This window comes from Electrophorus electricus, chromosome 8 (genome assembly GCF_013358815.1).
Source record: "Electrophorus electricus isolate fEleEle1 chromosome 8, fEleEle1.pri, whole genome shotgun sequence".
In the NCBI taxonomy this organism is placed as follows: Eukaryota; Metazoa; Chordata; class Actinopteri; order Gymnotiformes; family Gymnotidae; genus Electrophorus; species Electrophorus electricus.
The window spans coordinates 23,819,867-23,834,750 of record NC_049542.1 but is presented as its reverse complement, the minus strand read 5'-3'; the positions used below and the strand labels follow the sequence as shown (position 1 = coordinate 23,834,750).

At 46.3% G+C, this 14,884-nt stretch overlaps 1 protein-coding gene across 2 annotated transcripts; it reads left to right on the top strand.

Moving 5' to 3' along the window:
- Window positions 1–29: 29 nt before the first annotated feature.
- nsun2 (NOP2/Sun RNA methyltransferase 2) lies at window positions 30–12,062 on the top strand. Of its 2 annotated transcripts, none has more exons than XM_035529438.1 (19): window positions 30–236; window positions 560–717; window positions 1,020–1,124; window positions 1,233–1,338; window positions 1,437–1,508; window positions 1,603–1,687; window positions 1,862–2,054; window positions 3,910–3,984; window positions 4,443–4,573; window positions 4,982–5,055; window positions 5,260–5,390; window positions 5,771–5,867; window positions 6,465–6,640; window positions 6,937–7,029; window positions 7,588–7,723; window positions 8,378–8,458; window positions 9,100–9,238; window positions 9,461–9,500; window positions 11,313–12,062. In XM_035529438.1, the coding sequence occupies exons 1-19, from the start codon at window positions 156–158 to the stop codon at window positions 11,614–11,616; spliced, it is 2,277 nt and encodes a 758-aa protein (XP_035385331.1). In that variant the 5' UTR covers window positions 30–155; the 3' UTR covers window positions 11,617–12,062. The 2 variants fall into 2 exon arrangements, with proteins under 2 accessions (XP_035385331.1, XP_035385330.1); XM_035529437.1 differs by having other exon boundaries at window positions 6,835–7,029.
- The last annotated feature ends 2,822 nt before the right edge of the window (window positions 12,063–14,884 follow it).

Genomic DNA, 14,884 nt, shown 5'->3' with positions numbered 1-14,884 from the left:
GGTGGTGTACGTCGTGAGTTTGCGTCAGAGCCACATGAGTTTAGCTGGCTGCACTCTAAAGAGAAGTTGGCTAAGGTCGTCTTTTCCCCCCCCTTCCTAACACAGATTTGAAAACGCTGCGTAGATTATTTTCCCGAGTTGTGTGCCTGTCCAATATGGGTAAAAGAAATAGGAACAGGCAGAATCAGCAGAACAGAGACCAACGACCAGAAGGGAGCAGAAGTAGAGATAATGCTGTAAGTTTGCTAGCTAGCTAACTAGCTAGCGTGAGTGTTATGCTGTATTGCTGCAAGAGCAGCACTGCAGGTTCCCATGGTTTTTTTTTTTTAAATATACAATTTGTGTAATTTTTATCGACTGCTGCATAGGCAATTATTAAAGCCTTGTTTATTGAAAAAGGCAAAGTATGAAGTGTTCCCAGGTGAGGTTAACGTGGGTCCTCTCGTTACTGCGGTGCATGTGATTCCCAAATGGTGAAGTCACACTGGGCATCAGAGCTGGTGATGTTCTCCTGCCCGAGTGCCGCATCGATAATCACGTGCCTTTGCTTTGTTGACAGGGTTGGGGCGCGGGTTACTCTGAAATTATTAAGGAGAACAAGTTGTTTGAGCAATACTACCGTGAACTGAACATCGTTCCAGAGGGAGAGTTTGAGGAGTTTATGGAAGCCATGAGAGAGCCGCTACCTGCTACCATCCGGATCACTGGCTACAAAAGGTCAAGGCCCGCCAAAATTCACTTTCATAGCCATAACTGCAGTGTCTGTTGTGATATTTTTAATAGCACTAGGGTGAAAAGGATTTTTGGTTCACTGACTAGATGTTCTTTGATCTGAGGGCATCAATTTCAGGGTGGATGAGTGACTATTCCAAGATGGTACTTTCAAAAATGTTTAGCATCCATGCTGCTAATCTCCCAACGTTTGAGGACCTTTTATGCAAAGTTTTATTACCAGTGGTGACTTGGATTGTAAAGGTTTTGAAATCTAACTTTCTTGTCATTTCTGTATTTTAAAATAGCCATGCAAAAGAGATCCTTCACACCCTGAAGGAGAAATATTTCAAAGAGATTCAAGACCTGGAAATAGATGGCCAGAAGATAGAGGCCCCTCAGGCTCTAAGATGGTATGAGTGTTTGGACTGGTGAAGCTTATTGTGTTGTGTGTTTATTATAATTTTTTTTTAATGGTATGTTTTTGTGTAGCCAAATGTGAGATCTTTGTGTGATCACAGGTACCCAGATGATTTGGCTTGGCACACCAACATGAGCAGGAAGATCTTGCGCAAGTCTCCACTTCTGGAGAAATTCCACCAGTTCCTAGTCAGTGAAACTGAGTCGGTAAGTTACAACTGTCCATTATTTGACTGGTGGTCATCCTGGGTTCTTTCAAATCGCAGCTATAATGGGCTTTGATTACCCTTTTTCTTGTTTCTCAGGGAAATATTAGCAGACAGGAGGCAGTCAGTATGATCCCCCCTTTACTGCTGAAAATAGAGCCTCACCATAAGGTACTGTTTGCACTCAGGAGATTTCAAATGTTGCAGTCATGCTGCCTTGTCTGACATTTTTGCGAGTTATGTTAAGTTTGGGTTGTGTGTGCAGATTCTGGACATGTGTGCTGCCCCAGGGTCAAAGACAGCTCAGCTCATAGAGATGCTTCATGCTGATATGGATGTACCCTTCCCTGGTAACCACATGTCTCACATGAGCTGAAGTGGTTGTCCACACTTCTCCCAAATCCAGAGTAGAAAAACCAAATCTCTTTCTCCATCTCTCCATTTCATTCCCTTTCTCCTTCTGTCGCACATGCACTCTTTTTTACTTTCACATGCACCGTCTGTCTCTCTGTCTCTTTCTCCAGAGGGTTTCGTGATTGCCAACGATGTGGACAACAAGCGCTGCTACCTGCTGGTGCACCAGGCCAAGAGGCTGAACAGTCCGTGCATCATGGTGGTGAATCACGATGCCTCCTGCATCCCCCGCTTGCAGCTGGAGCATGATGGGAAGAAAGAGGTCCTCTTCTATGACCGGGTCCTCTGTGACGTTCCCTGCAGGTGAGTGGGCTGGTGCGTGTATGGTCAGCTCCCTTGCCTGGCCTCCTCTGTGCATGCAAAGCTTATCCTTATGGCTCTCGTTAGATATACTGCGGGCCATGTGTACTGTATTTACGCTGTACATTTATTAACAAAGAGGGTTCCACTAAAAGATTTTTAATAATAAAGAAGTATTACATATATCAAAATAACCACCTTTACCTGTAATGACACTGAAATATCAGAGTCTACTTTGTGTGTTGGAGAGACAGTCTAATCCTTTACAGGCCAGATAATGAGACAAAGATTTAGCCTAAAGAGTGTCCATTTCTAGCCTATAAAAAATGTCCATATGTGATTAACTATTGGCACTACAGTCAAGTCCAGGCCTTCACCGTATCCATGCTTGGGTAAATGAGCAAGGACTAACCCTATAGGTTCTTTTTAAAGTTAATCTTTTCTCAGGGTACAGGCGTTTCTCACCGACTGGTCAAATGATTATGGAGGCCAGACCAATTTCCATATGCTTTGCTATTCTTTACTGTCTAAACAGTGCTGGAAGCTTTCATGTTTTGGATTATTATCCTATTGCAGAGTAGGTTTTACTTCTGTTCTCTGTCTGGACAATTACCGCTTGCTTCCACACTTCTGCTCTATACTTTGGTCTGTATACTTTGCTCTATACTTTGTCATTCTAAGGAGGTTAAGACTTTAAAGGAAGGCAGGTATGACCCTAGATTCTAGGTCCTAGAGAGAAAGAAATGAGGCCAAATGGCCCTCCCCAGTCCAGCTGTTGGCACTCAGTGTGTGTGTGTGTGTGTGTGTAACAGTTGACCAGACCAAGCATCGAACTGGGTGTTTCAGCACAGCTTTTTTGGAGGTTAGGGAATGCATTTCTACATTAACACAGAAGCTTTTCTCTGCTGTTGTTTTGGGCTTCCTTTTGGTTAAGTTTGTGCTGTTGCCAGCTCTGTTGCAAAATTTTTCATGCTATGTTTTTGGTATAAACTTTATGTATACAGTGTATTTATGTATACAGTGCAAAGAAATGAGCAGAACAGTTCCGTTTCAGATCATAAAAACTTGTAACTTTCAGCTGGAGGAAATCGTGAAGGTCTTTTATTTAAAGCACTCAAATGAAGTAAAAATGTTAGGAGTCTATAGTTCATAAGTTGCAAATATTGTCTGTGGCCCTGAGTGAGTATAGGTTCATATTTTTACACACGCAAACCAGAACCTCTTCTTTTTCATTAGAGAGGAATCCATAACGCATGAAACTGTCTCTCAGCATGCAGTCTCATATAGGGGAGTGCGTGCATGGCTTGGAGGGCAGCCAGGGGTTGGAGTCCTGCGCCAAGCGCAATAGAGCCAGTTTAATGCCTGCTGCAGCCCTGGGAGTAGGTATGAGGGAGCAAACGCCTTCCTCACACAGTGTGGCCAGTGCGGGTTCTACCGCCTAAGCTTTTACCCACCAATGAGCTGCTCTGGGCTGAGGTTGAAAGGCATAATTACAGTCTGCCCGCTCGCTAACCCATCCAGGATCAGGTTACCCCAGCTGAAATGGTTCACCCCAGAATAGCAGGCTTGGAAGGAGAAGAGAAAAAGAAGTTTGGTGCAATTGTGTTCTCATGGGTGGAAGAGTTGGAAATCGGCACGCACATGAGGTCATGTGCTCACAGGAAACACGCTCCTGATTTCCTGTTTCCAAATGGCTGACATGAGGTGGTACAGGGGTCCGCACCCTGCGCTGCCTCAGCACATCGCTCGGTTTAGTTTGTGTTCTCATGTTGTAATGGTGAGGGTGGGTACTGAGGCAAAGATTGCTGTATGTTAGTTTCCAAGGTTTAATGCAAAACGTTTGCCCTTTTGCCCCCAGTGGAGATGGGACGATGAGAAAGAACATAGACGTGTGGAAAAAGTGGACAACCAGCAATGGCCTTCAGCTGCATGGGTGAGACACCTGGGGGACATGGAGATGGACAGACAGATGAGCAAACAAAGGGAGATGGGGGGGGGGGGGGGGGGGAGAGAAAGCAAGCAAGCATGCAGATGTGATGTGTTTGAGTCAGCTGTCCAGGATCTCTGGATCTCTGTGTGTGTTTGTGTGTGTGTGTGCATGCGCGTGCGCATTCACAGCCATGTAGCAGGCCTGAGTGTGTTGCTCTGTATGTGGTGCTCACCACCTTCTGTAACCAGACTGCAGCAGTTTCTGTGACTGTTGTGCAGTCAGTGGGCTTGTGAAAGGTGTGGGGGACTGTGGATTTATTTTCTTTGGATTCTGATAAAGATCATTAGTTCAGCAGTAAGAGTGATGGGTGCAATTGTTTTCATTTTTCCAGTGTGGTTTTGCAGTATTCAAAGTGTGTGGACATGTGTGGACGTGTGCATTATCCCTGTTTTCCGTGCCAGGCTTCAGTTGAGGATAGCTGTGCGTGGGGTGGAGCAGCTAGCTGTAGGTGGCAGGATGGTGTACTCCACCTGCTCTCTGAACCCTGTGGAAGATGAAGCAGTCATTGCCTCCTTGCTGGAGAAGAGTGAAGGTATGATGTCTGTCCTTGAGCCTTCAGCAACAAGGGCTGTTTACAGTTTAGAGGGGAATGAGGAGTCTTCACTAGAATATTCAACGTTTTCCATAACACACCATAACAGCAGGCTTCCATTAATTATACACCAATCAACATTTCACTGGGACTTAGTTTGACTTTGTCAGTTACTTTACAAAGATTCGTTAAAATGTGTAGAGTCTGTTGCTACTGATTAATGTACAGTATACTGGATTTGTACAAAGGGCCAGGAAAATTGTGCTGTAAACTGAGTGTCTCGCTGTTGCAGTGTAAGAGTAATGAAAGCTTTAAAAGAATGAGGCAGACTCGATGTCAGTGCCTGGGTGTGCATGTCGTAAGAGGACTCTTAACAGCTGTGTGCGCTAAACTCATCTCCTCATCCAGGTGCGCTGGAGCTGGTTGAGGCTGTGGCAGACCTGCCAGGCCTGAAGTTCATGCCTGGTATCACCTCCTGGAAAGTAAGGATCCGCTGGACGCCAGTCCTCTAAAGATTTACTCACAACTCACATTTGGAATTTATGATTAACAAAAAGCTGTTGCTGTGCTGTTTATTATACTGAATTCTAAAATGTTTTGTGGAAGTGGTAAAGGACTCATCTGTTGGATGCAGACAGCATGTCATTGGTGAGGAGTTTAGCTCGCCATGTCTTCTGCTCCTCCAGCTGATGACCAGAGATGGCCAGTGGTATTCCAACTGGTCTGAAGTGCCAGAGGCCCGACACACCCAGATCAGACCCACCATGTTCCCCCCGACTGATGATGAAAAGCTGCAGAGTATGAAGCTGGAGAGATGGTGAGCTCACATGCCCCCCCCCCCCCCCCCCCCCCCCCACCACTGCTCATCCTCCTTCGAGAGCCCAGCTCTACCTATGTCATCTCTCTTGCTGCCGTGTACCTGACCGCAGGGAGGCACTGAGGTCAGATAATACCGTTGTACTCCACAAGGTGGCACTCCTGCTCTACTGAGTAATTTGCTGTGACTAATGCATGGCCAGGACTTTGAGAGTGTGATTTTTAAACAAAAAATGTTTTGTTTTGTTTTTTTTTGTTTTTTTTAAGTCTTTTGTTTAATATTTTTAGCTGTTTGTTAAAGAAAGTGGCTGTCATACTCATCTAAACATCTGCATGTTAATTTGCATGTGTGTTTGTGCTTGGTTGTGGGTGTTGTTTCAGTATGAGGATACTGCCACATCATCAGAACACGGGTGGCTTTTTTGTGGCTGTGCTGGTGAAGAAGGCACCCATGCCTTGGAATCGCCGCTACCCAAAGGTAATGTCCAGCCGTGAGGTGGCTGAACTCAGAGAGGGTCATGTTCCTGTACTGTGACCCAACCTAGCAGAGGTGGAGACCTCTGTCCACAGTCAGTCATCACATGAATGCAGGCCAAAGCTTCCAAGAACCTCGGCAGCTTTAACGTGGAAGTCTGTTATTTGATGGCCGAAGAGCAGTGAATTTGCAGCTGCTGTCTTGGTCGTAATGTTGTCTTTCCTGTGTCACGTTCCTATAAAGTGATCCATACACTGTTTTTTTTCTGTGCTGATTTCGCCCTAAGCCGTGAGGCTAAGTTTACTAAAGCACACCGTGGCCGAGCCGCTGTGACAAGCGCTCCGAGCTGTTGGATTTCCTCTGTATGACTCACGAACAGAATTCCCATGTGTATGCATGTGTCTGTATACATGCCCTTCACCCTCTCTCTCGTGTACACTCCTCCTGCCTTCCTTATTTAATGGTCTCCTCTCTCTCGCACCTTTTTATCTTGAGTTCCTGCAGCCCAATTAGGCCCCTTAAAATAGCTTGCCAGCGAGATCCTCATGATGATTACTCTCCTCCTCTCCCTAACCTCTTCCTCCCTGTCCCTTCTTCCAGCTCCGGAACGCGGAGGCTGTGCCCTCTGGAGAGACAGCCCAGGCGGAGGAGCTTCAGGTGATACGGGCTTCTGCAGAGGTGGGCGAGGTGGAGGCCCCCACACAGGGAGAACCCAGCACCTCTGAGGCAGCAGAGACCCAGCAGGATGCAGATTCGAAGAAAGATGGAGTGTGTGGGTGAGGGGCCTCGGCACGACGTGCTGCATGCTTGCAATCCTGTCTTTCTCCATTCGTGTTTTTCAAAAAAAAATGTTTAAGATCTCTGTTTTTGTTGCTCTTTTTTTTTTTTTTTTTTTCCCCTACCTCTCTTTCTGTTTTTCTTCATTGTTTCTCCCTGTTTCTGTGCTTCCTCTCTCTCACATCTTGTGCAGTGAGGCACCGAGTGGTGCTGGTGTTGGGCTGGGTGTTCTTGCCTCCTGTCCCTGTCCTGGTCACCGTGGTCTCACTCACACGAGCCCTTCTCCCTGTTCCAGGCCGCCACCTTCAAAGAAGATGAAGCTCTTTGGCTTCAAAGAGGACCCCTTTGTGTTCCTCACTGAGGAGGACCCTGTCTTCCCTCCTATCCAGTGAGTGCTCCACTCTTCCCTTTACAAAGCCTAGAGTGGGTGTGGGTGTGTGTGTGGGTGTGGGGGCCCAGCACTCAGCTTTTACTAATCCGGATTTGGGGCTGTGATCACATGCATCATCATGCATAATCATCACTTGCCTCGGAGTGTATTTCCAGTGGCACAGTACATGCTGAATCTGTCAGATGATTTGTAAATCATGTGGATGCCAAATATGACTCCAGAATCCCTCCCTCTCCAGCCCCTCAATGGGCTGTCACTTTTTCCGCTAGATGTGGGGGTCGGGGGGGGTCGGGGAACAGTGGTCAAGCTGCAGAGAGAGACCACTTCTCATACACTGTGTAGAGGCAGGTGCACACGGCCTTATTCCTGGCAAGTTGCCATTTTGGTTTAAGCCCTCTGAGACAACTGCAACTCAGCCACATCGACTTCTGCTTCTGTATCATATATCACTGTGTTTAATGTGCGTGTGTGCACATGTTTTTTGTGGAAGTGGTCATGTCTTTTCCCGTTCTGCTGTTTGGCTAACATGTTCGTGTGCGCACATGCTTGTTCCAGGGCATTCTACGACCTTTCCCCAGGCTTCCCCAAGCTGAATGTGTTGACTAGAACTCACGAAGGCAAAAAAAGGCATCTGTACATGGTTTCCAAGGAGCTTCGAAATGTCCTGCTCAACAACAGTGAGAGAATGAAAGTGAGAAGGCATGCATTCACGCGCACACACACTCTGAAATAAGGCTCCTACATTTCTCCTACCACGTACAAGTCTGTGAGAATCTGGCTTAATTCCATTTCCTCACAGGGTGTTATTTTCAGTTTTCTTGGTGCCAGGAGTGTTTTGTTTTCATTCCTTTGCCTTTGTTCTGATCTGTTTGCAGATTTTGTCTTTTATTTCAGTTTATATCTGCTTTGGTATTCAACTTCAGTTAGTTTTAATCACCGTATGTAGTATAAACATTTTCAGCATCTCCACTCGTGTCAGTACACAACTCATTTATATCATAAATGTGTCGTACAGACAGTATCTGTATATGCAGACACCAGTGTATGCAAATGCTCCCTGAGTGAGTGGGACTACCCTGCTGGGTAAGCTCCTCCTTCTGTGGTAGCGAATCAGCATTGGCTGCTGATGCACATGGACCATCTAGGGCAGCTCCTACCAGCTGACCACCACTTCATATATGCATTCTGGGAGTTTCTCTAGCCTGCCACCTGCTGGGAGAAATGAACAACGCCCGGTTGAGAGTCCAACTTATTGACTCAAGAGGCCTCACGAGATTTCTGGAGGAGGATGGAGGAGCTTGGAATGCCGCTTAGCAGTCATGTTTTCCTGGCCTCTCTTCCTTAGGTGATCAACACGGGTGTGAAAGTGTGGTCCAGGAATAACGATGGAGAGCAGTTTGGCTGTGCCTTCAGGCTGGCGCAGGAGGTACTGTCGCATCTGCCCAACACCGCCACACCGCACACACTTACTAGTTGCCGTTGAGCCCTGAAGCTTTTGCTTGTCAACTGCAGTTGCTTTGCAATAAATCAGGACTCGGGCTGTTACGTAGTTCAGTTTTTTTTTTTAAATGTTGCTGCTGATATCCACAGTCAGATGTATGCTGCCAAATCGGGCTGCGTTTCCTCAAACGTTTCAGAGCAGGCTCATCAGGACATGTATGTTAGAGAGGCAGAGAGGACTCGAGCCAAAGTGTTCCTTGCTCTGCTGTATACTCATGGCAGTGGAGCTTTGGGAAATGTAGTTTTGGTGAATAATGAGGGAGTGGAACAGCATGATTTGACTCACTGGAACGGCATGAGTCACCATGTTCTAGTGCTTACAGAACTGTCTATTCCGCAAAAAGCTGACGTGTAAACAATGCCTGCTTTACATGCTGTGTAAGTTTACAGTGCTTAATTTTGCAACTCCTTGGGAAGCATATGTTGGGGCAGAGGAATACTGTTATAACAATGATGAATTGCTTTCTGCTGTGTGTGTGTGTGTGTGTGTGTGTGTGTGTAGTTGCATCTGCTGTGGAAATAAAATAGTGACTGTATGCTCTCTCTCTCTCTCTCTCTCTCTCTCAGGGTATCTACACCCTCTATCCCTATATCAGAGCCCGTGTGATCACCGTTAGTTTGGAGGATGTCAAAGTTCTCCTAACTGAGGAGAATCCTTTCCTCAGCAGGCTGGGGGAAGACACCCATGCCCAGGCCAAGAAACTTGGTTAGTTCCCTCTGCCCCCGGCCATGTACCGGAGAGACTTGTTGCCATACCAATATGAACACCAAGCATTGATACTGAGGGTTAAAAGAATAGCTTTCTGCATGACCAAGGAAAAGATGCTGTTTGTTTTAGTACCAACATATTCCCCGATGCTTTGTGCTCATGTACTGTGTTCATTATAATGTGGTTTGTTTGTTTTTTGTTTTCCCCTTCATTCTCCAGAAATGGGCAGCATTGTTTTAAAATACCGGCCAGATCCAAAGTAAGTGCTCTCCTCATTGTGATGTTTGTCACCTGATTTGAATTGTTTTTAATTATACGAAGGAAGTGAAGTCTTCACCTGTGTGTGTGTGTGTGTGTGTGTGTGTGTGTGAGGAGAGAGAGAGAGACAGCGCAAACACACATCCTGGCACTTTACCCTCATAGTCATGTTTGTAAACAGTGCTCTTTGATGTTCCCTGCACTAGTCGTCTGTCTGTGGGGCAGTACTCTGTGAATAGACAGAACATCGGCCATCACTGTTCTACTCTCATAATTAGACGATTTAAACTGATGGAGCCAGCTCTCCTTCATTTCTCTTGCTCGGTCTTGCTCTCTGCTGGTAAATAGCTTGTCTCAGCTGAAAGCACATTGTCTGTCTCACTAGACAACCATGCTACAGTTGGTCAGAGAAACGTGTGTGTGTGTGTGTGAGGAGAGAGAGAGAGACAGCGCAAACACACATCCTGGCACTTTACCCTCATAGTCATGTTTGTAAACAGTGCTCTTTGATGTTCCCTGCACTAGTCGTCTGTCTGTGGGGCAGTACTCTGTGAATAGACAGAACATCAGCCATCACTGTTCTACTCTCATAATTAGACGATTTAAACTGATGGAGCCAGCTCTCCTTCATTTCTCTTGCTCGGTCTTGCTCTCTGCTGGTAAATAGCTTGTCTCAGCTGAAAGCACATTGTCTGTCTCACTAGACAACCATGCTACAGTTGGTCAGAGAAACGTGTGTGTGTGTGTGTGTGTGTGTGTGTGTGTGTGTGTGTGCGCTTTGTGTGTAGACTCTTCTTCTCTCACACAAACCTGCACACACACAAATGCAGACAATGATGTTTAGAGCTCTGCATCTTGATCTGAGCCAAATTTCTTAAAAGGTTGGCCTGCAGCTAAAAGGCAACAGGTCGTTCAGTTTCTGTGGTTCTGAGAATTACTTTGGCCAATCCTCTGCACAGCAGGCAGTGTGTCCTTTGGAGCTGTAATCGTGGCTGCGCTAAAACGTCGGCCCTTTAGCAGCAGTGGGAGCCTTGGAATGCTTTGCGTGTTTGATTCCATCTTTAAAAAGTGACTTCAAGTGGAAGATTGCTTTGTGCTATTCCTGTAAGAACCATGTAAATCTCATGTAGGAGTGTTTACTGGTCTAATACAGACCTCACCTGTGTCTCCTGAGGGCTTTGATCCATCTGATCTTGTCCACTGATTGAGTGCAGTTCCTTTTCTGATGTTAGACAGGGTTTGACCATGTCTTTCCTACAAAGAGACTGTTGAATGGATTAGTTATACCAAACAGCCCTTCCCAGCAGTGCAGTAAACAATATTGCAGTACTTGAGCTGAGTGCTCTGTTTTCTGCATTTAATCGTGTGTGTGTGTGTGCGTGTGCATGTGCGCATACAAACATGGACATTACATGAACACTTCTCTCAGGTTACACGCTTGCTGGTTGATGTGGATGGAGAGGAACTCTGATGTCAGTGTGTGGTGATGAATGGGTGCTGCTGTGATTACGCTGTCAATATAGCGTCATCCTGCTACTCTGACTCCACTCTGCTGCCTGCGTCCCGTCAAAGTGGGGCATAACTGTCATCCTAACTCGCTCGTTTGCTCACTCTCTCACTCCCTCTCCTCCAACTGGATCCAGTCACATTCATCCTTCCTGGTATGGCTTGCTCCAGTGATGGATAATCCTGTTTCGTTTTCATTTGTGCATTAGTAATCTGACCATTTTCTCCCCAACTCTCCTCACGCCATCCGTCACGGCTCTGTTGCTCCAGGTTTGCTTCCTCTTCATCCCGATCTCTCTTTCTACAGGGATCCCAGCTCCCCTCAGTGTCCCATAGAATTATGCGGTTGGAGGGGGAAGACTTCCATCAGGGCTTTCGTCCCACGCAACGAACGTCTCCACTACCTGCGCATGGTCGGGGTAGAAGTCTTCCAGGACAAGCAGGGCAAGAAGGCGGGCCGTACCACAGAAGCCCAGGAAGGAAGCACCGAGCTGGGCGAGGCACGGGGCAGGGAGGAGGGTGGCACCCAGGAGCCAGAAAGCACAGACACGGATCAGAATGGTTCCGCAAAGTCCAAAGGAAATGGTTTAGAAGGAGCAGGAAGCGCTTGAGGCTGCACCATCTCACAGCGGGTGAGGTGTGCCAGGCGAAATGCTCCGGAGCCAGACCTAAACAACACTGGACAAAGGGAAGGGGGAACATGGAGGCTTTGAGCAAGCGTTGACCTTGCCTGACCAACCCTTTTACAGAGTACATGGGCTGGTCCACAATCCCCTAGGAAGCCAACTTCTATGAAAACTGAAACAAGGTTTATTTAAATTTAGGAAACGTTTATTTTTAACTTTGGATTAATGTTATTGGATCTCTGAGTTTGTGGTCATTGGTTTATGTCCTGGATTTTTCCTGGCAGAAATGAAAGCAGTGGTTGTGACTGGATTCTCTTAAGCTATGCAAAGCCACTGCTAATTTAGATCAGTGGCCAACGGTGTTTTGTTTGTCATGCTTGTATTGTACGTACTATAAATACATCTCATTTTATTAAAAAGCTCAAAACGGCCAAAGACTGCTGCTGTCGTTCCTGTGAGTGCTACTTTTTCTGTGCCTCAGAGCTAGTCTTTAGTGTCCTTTGTGTTGGCGGTGGTGTGTTGGAGCCTGTTTTTGCAGCCACTCCCTGTTGGCCCAGGCTCTCTGGGGTCGTTTCAGGTGCTGCTGTTGCTGTGGTCGGGTTGGGACATCTGGGGACCGCTGGCACTCTGCCTACAGGAGGGTCGTGAAGGCACGCTTGGACCAGCTCAGTCACCACGGCAACAGGCTCCCCAATGTACCAATCTGTCCTGGGTGCGAAGGGCCGAATGTCAGAGGCAAAGAACACAGCAGAAAGGCGAGAAAGTGGCAGGCAGGCAGAGAGAGAAATGCACATGCACGCATGCACACAGGATGTGATGTTGCACAGACAGACACGACAGCAGACTATGTATGGTGAGGAGGCTGTAGAGCTTGACTGGGACTTGGCCAGTGGGGAGGGCGGGTGGTGACCTTAAAATAATCGCTCCCCGGCTGGCAGGTTTGAAACGTGATGAAAAGACCGCAGGCTTCCTGAGGAGCATGGTAGCCAGGGTCTCAGAAGTGAATATAAAGAATAACTTACGTGTGTATGTGTGTGTGTGGGGGGGTGGAGTGAGGCGAAAACAAGCAGCAGCATTGGCATGGTCCTGCAATGCTTCTGGGAGGGGGTGTGTCCTCAAAATAGGAAAAGGAGGATGTTATTTCTTTGACCCACACACAGAATGGTTGTGCTGTCAGTCTAGGAACAGGGAGAAGAGATTTATGCCACCTTTTAGCTTGCTATACTTTCTGCCAGCTCTGTAATGCTACTAACGAAATCTACGTGGGTAAATGTCTTTACCCCTTTAGCAAATGCCTCTCATGCTTTCCCTTTTTCTCAGGACAAAAAAAACCAAAAAAAAAAACGTGGGATGAACTGTACAAACAATGAGGAATCGTTTTTCACTCGTTTCCTTTTATAAACATGTCCTGCTTCTTCTGACGACATGCTTCCTATTTTTGATGCATAACAACCTCCTCCGTGGGGCCAACTTTCGAGGACAACACCTGGGAGGGGTATATGTTTGTTTATATATAGATAGATAGAGATAGATAGAGATATAGATAGAGATATAGATAGATAGATAGAGATATAGATAGATAGATAGAGATATAGAGATAGATAGATATAGATATAGATATATATATATATATATATAGATAGATAGATAGTGCAAAAAGCTGCATGTGCCTGCAAGCAGAGAGAGACCACCAAGGCTGAGCTGGTGTTTCCAGTGAAGATTGGGCGATTTCAGTCTCACTCTCCTGAGTCATTTAGCAGGTCAGTCTATGTCTGTCTGCATTTAACCTTTCATGACATGGCAAACTGCATCAGCGGTGTAGGGTGTCGTCTTCTGTTTGACCTGCAGTACTGTAGATGGAGCATTAGTGTGCGGATGTGTTGTGCTTCTTAAGTCTCCTAAGTGCATTGTTTCTGTGGCCTGCTTTTGTACTTCCTGGTTAAGTGGGAGCTCTTCACGGGCGAGCTGAAGGACTGATGACGCTGTTGAGAGCTCAAGACAATTGCGGGGGGAGCAGCATCCGTGGCAGCCTCCTCTCTGCTTCCCCAGCCTCTGCTTTATGTCACAGAACCCCCCCCCCCCCCACCACCTCGCTCTCTCTCCTCTGTGCGTCACTGGCCTCTCTCTGGGGACACTGCAGCATGAGCTTCTGGGTCAGGCTCTGTCTGCTGCACATCCAGGTGAGGGTGGAGCAGCTGGACATTGACTCAGCAGACAATGGAGCCCTTTGTTGCTCACGTATGCATGTCCGAACCATCCAAAATTGGGTTCAATGTGAAAATAAATAAATAAATAGATAGATAGATAAATAAATAATTTCAGGCTGCCTGGCCTGGAGGCCCTGAGCATGTCTACAGTGTGGATCAACCGTTTAACCAGCTTTGGAGGTTAATCAGAGGGCTTGCTGTAGGTCTGCTCAGCGTCCGGACAGGGTCTTATGGGAAGGGCTGAGGTAAAAAAGAGGCTCGGACAAGTCATTACATTTCTGCCAACCTGCTTGCCACAGTGCTAATCTTTATTTAGCACATGCCTGTAGGTGTTGCCTAGTAACAGAAGCAAAGTAGTTTGAGGAGGGGAGATGGTGGGATGTCTCTCTCTCTCCCCTCTCTCTCTCTCTCTCTCTCTCTCTCTCTCTCATATCCGAGCTCTCCTTCTTTAGACAACCTTCTGAAAGAATGCAGTCTTTTTTGACCCAGGCAATAAAAGAAAAAAGAAAAACACTAATTGTGACTGATACTGGAGGTAATGAAGAGGCCTCACCAACTAGCCCTCATTCAAAGAGAGAGAGAGGATGTGAGGGAGAGAGAATTCATCCATTTAAAATAGAGCTAAGGGACCAAGCGTTGCCATGGTTTTCTCTTTTAATTTCTGCTCTTACTCAGATTAGCATGTCTCAAATGAATGGTTTATTTTGGCTCATGTACATAATTCAATAAGCTAATGTGATAAGGAGAGACAAAAATTAATGTAACAAATGCATGGTGTTACACTTGCCTGCATCAAAAAATGTTTTTGTTAATTTTATTCTCTTTCAGCATGCTTTGTTCTGGTTCAACATGTTGTCTCAGAATAAACCTCTAATCTTAGTGAGGGGAGAAAAGTACCAAGCTAGTATTTTACATTATTGTGAAATGATAAAGGAATCTTGCAAATCTATAAACCTTAAAAAAAAATGTTGGTTACACTTTTGTCTCTAGAAGCCTGAGTGAGTCCAGATAGCTGTGCTGCTCATTTGTAGCTGTATTACATATAC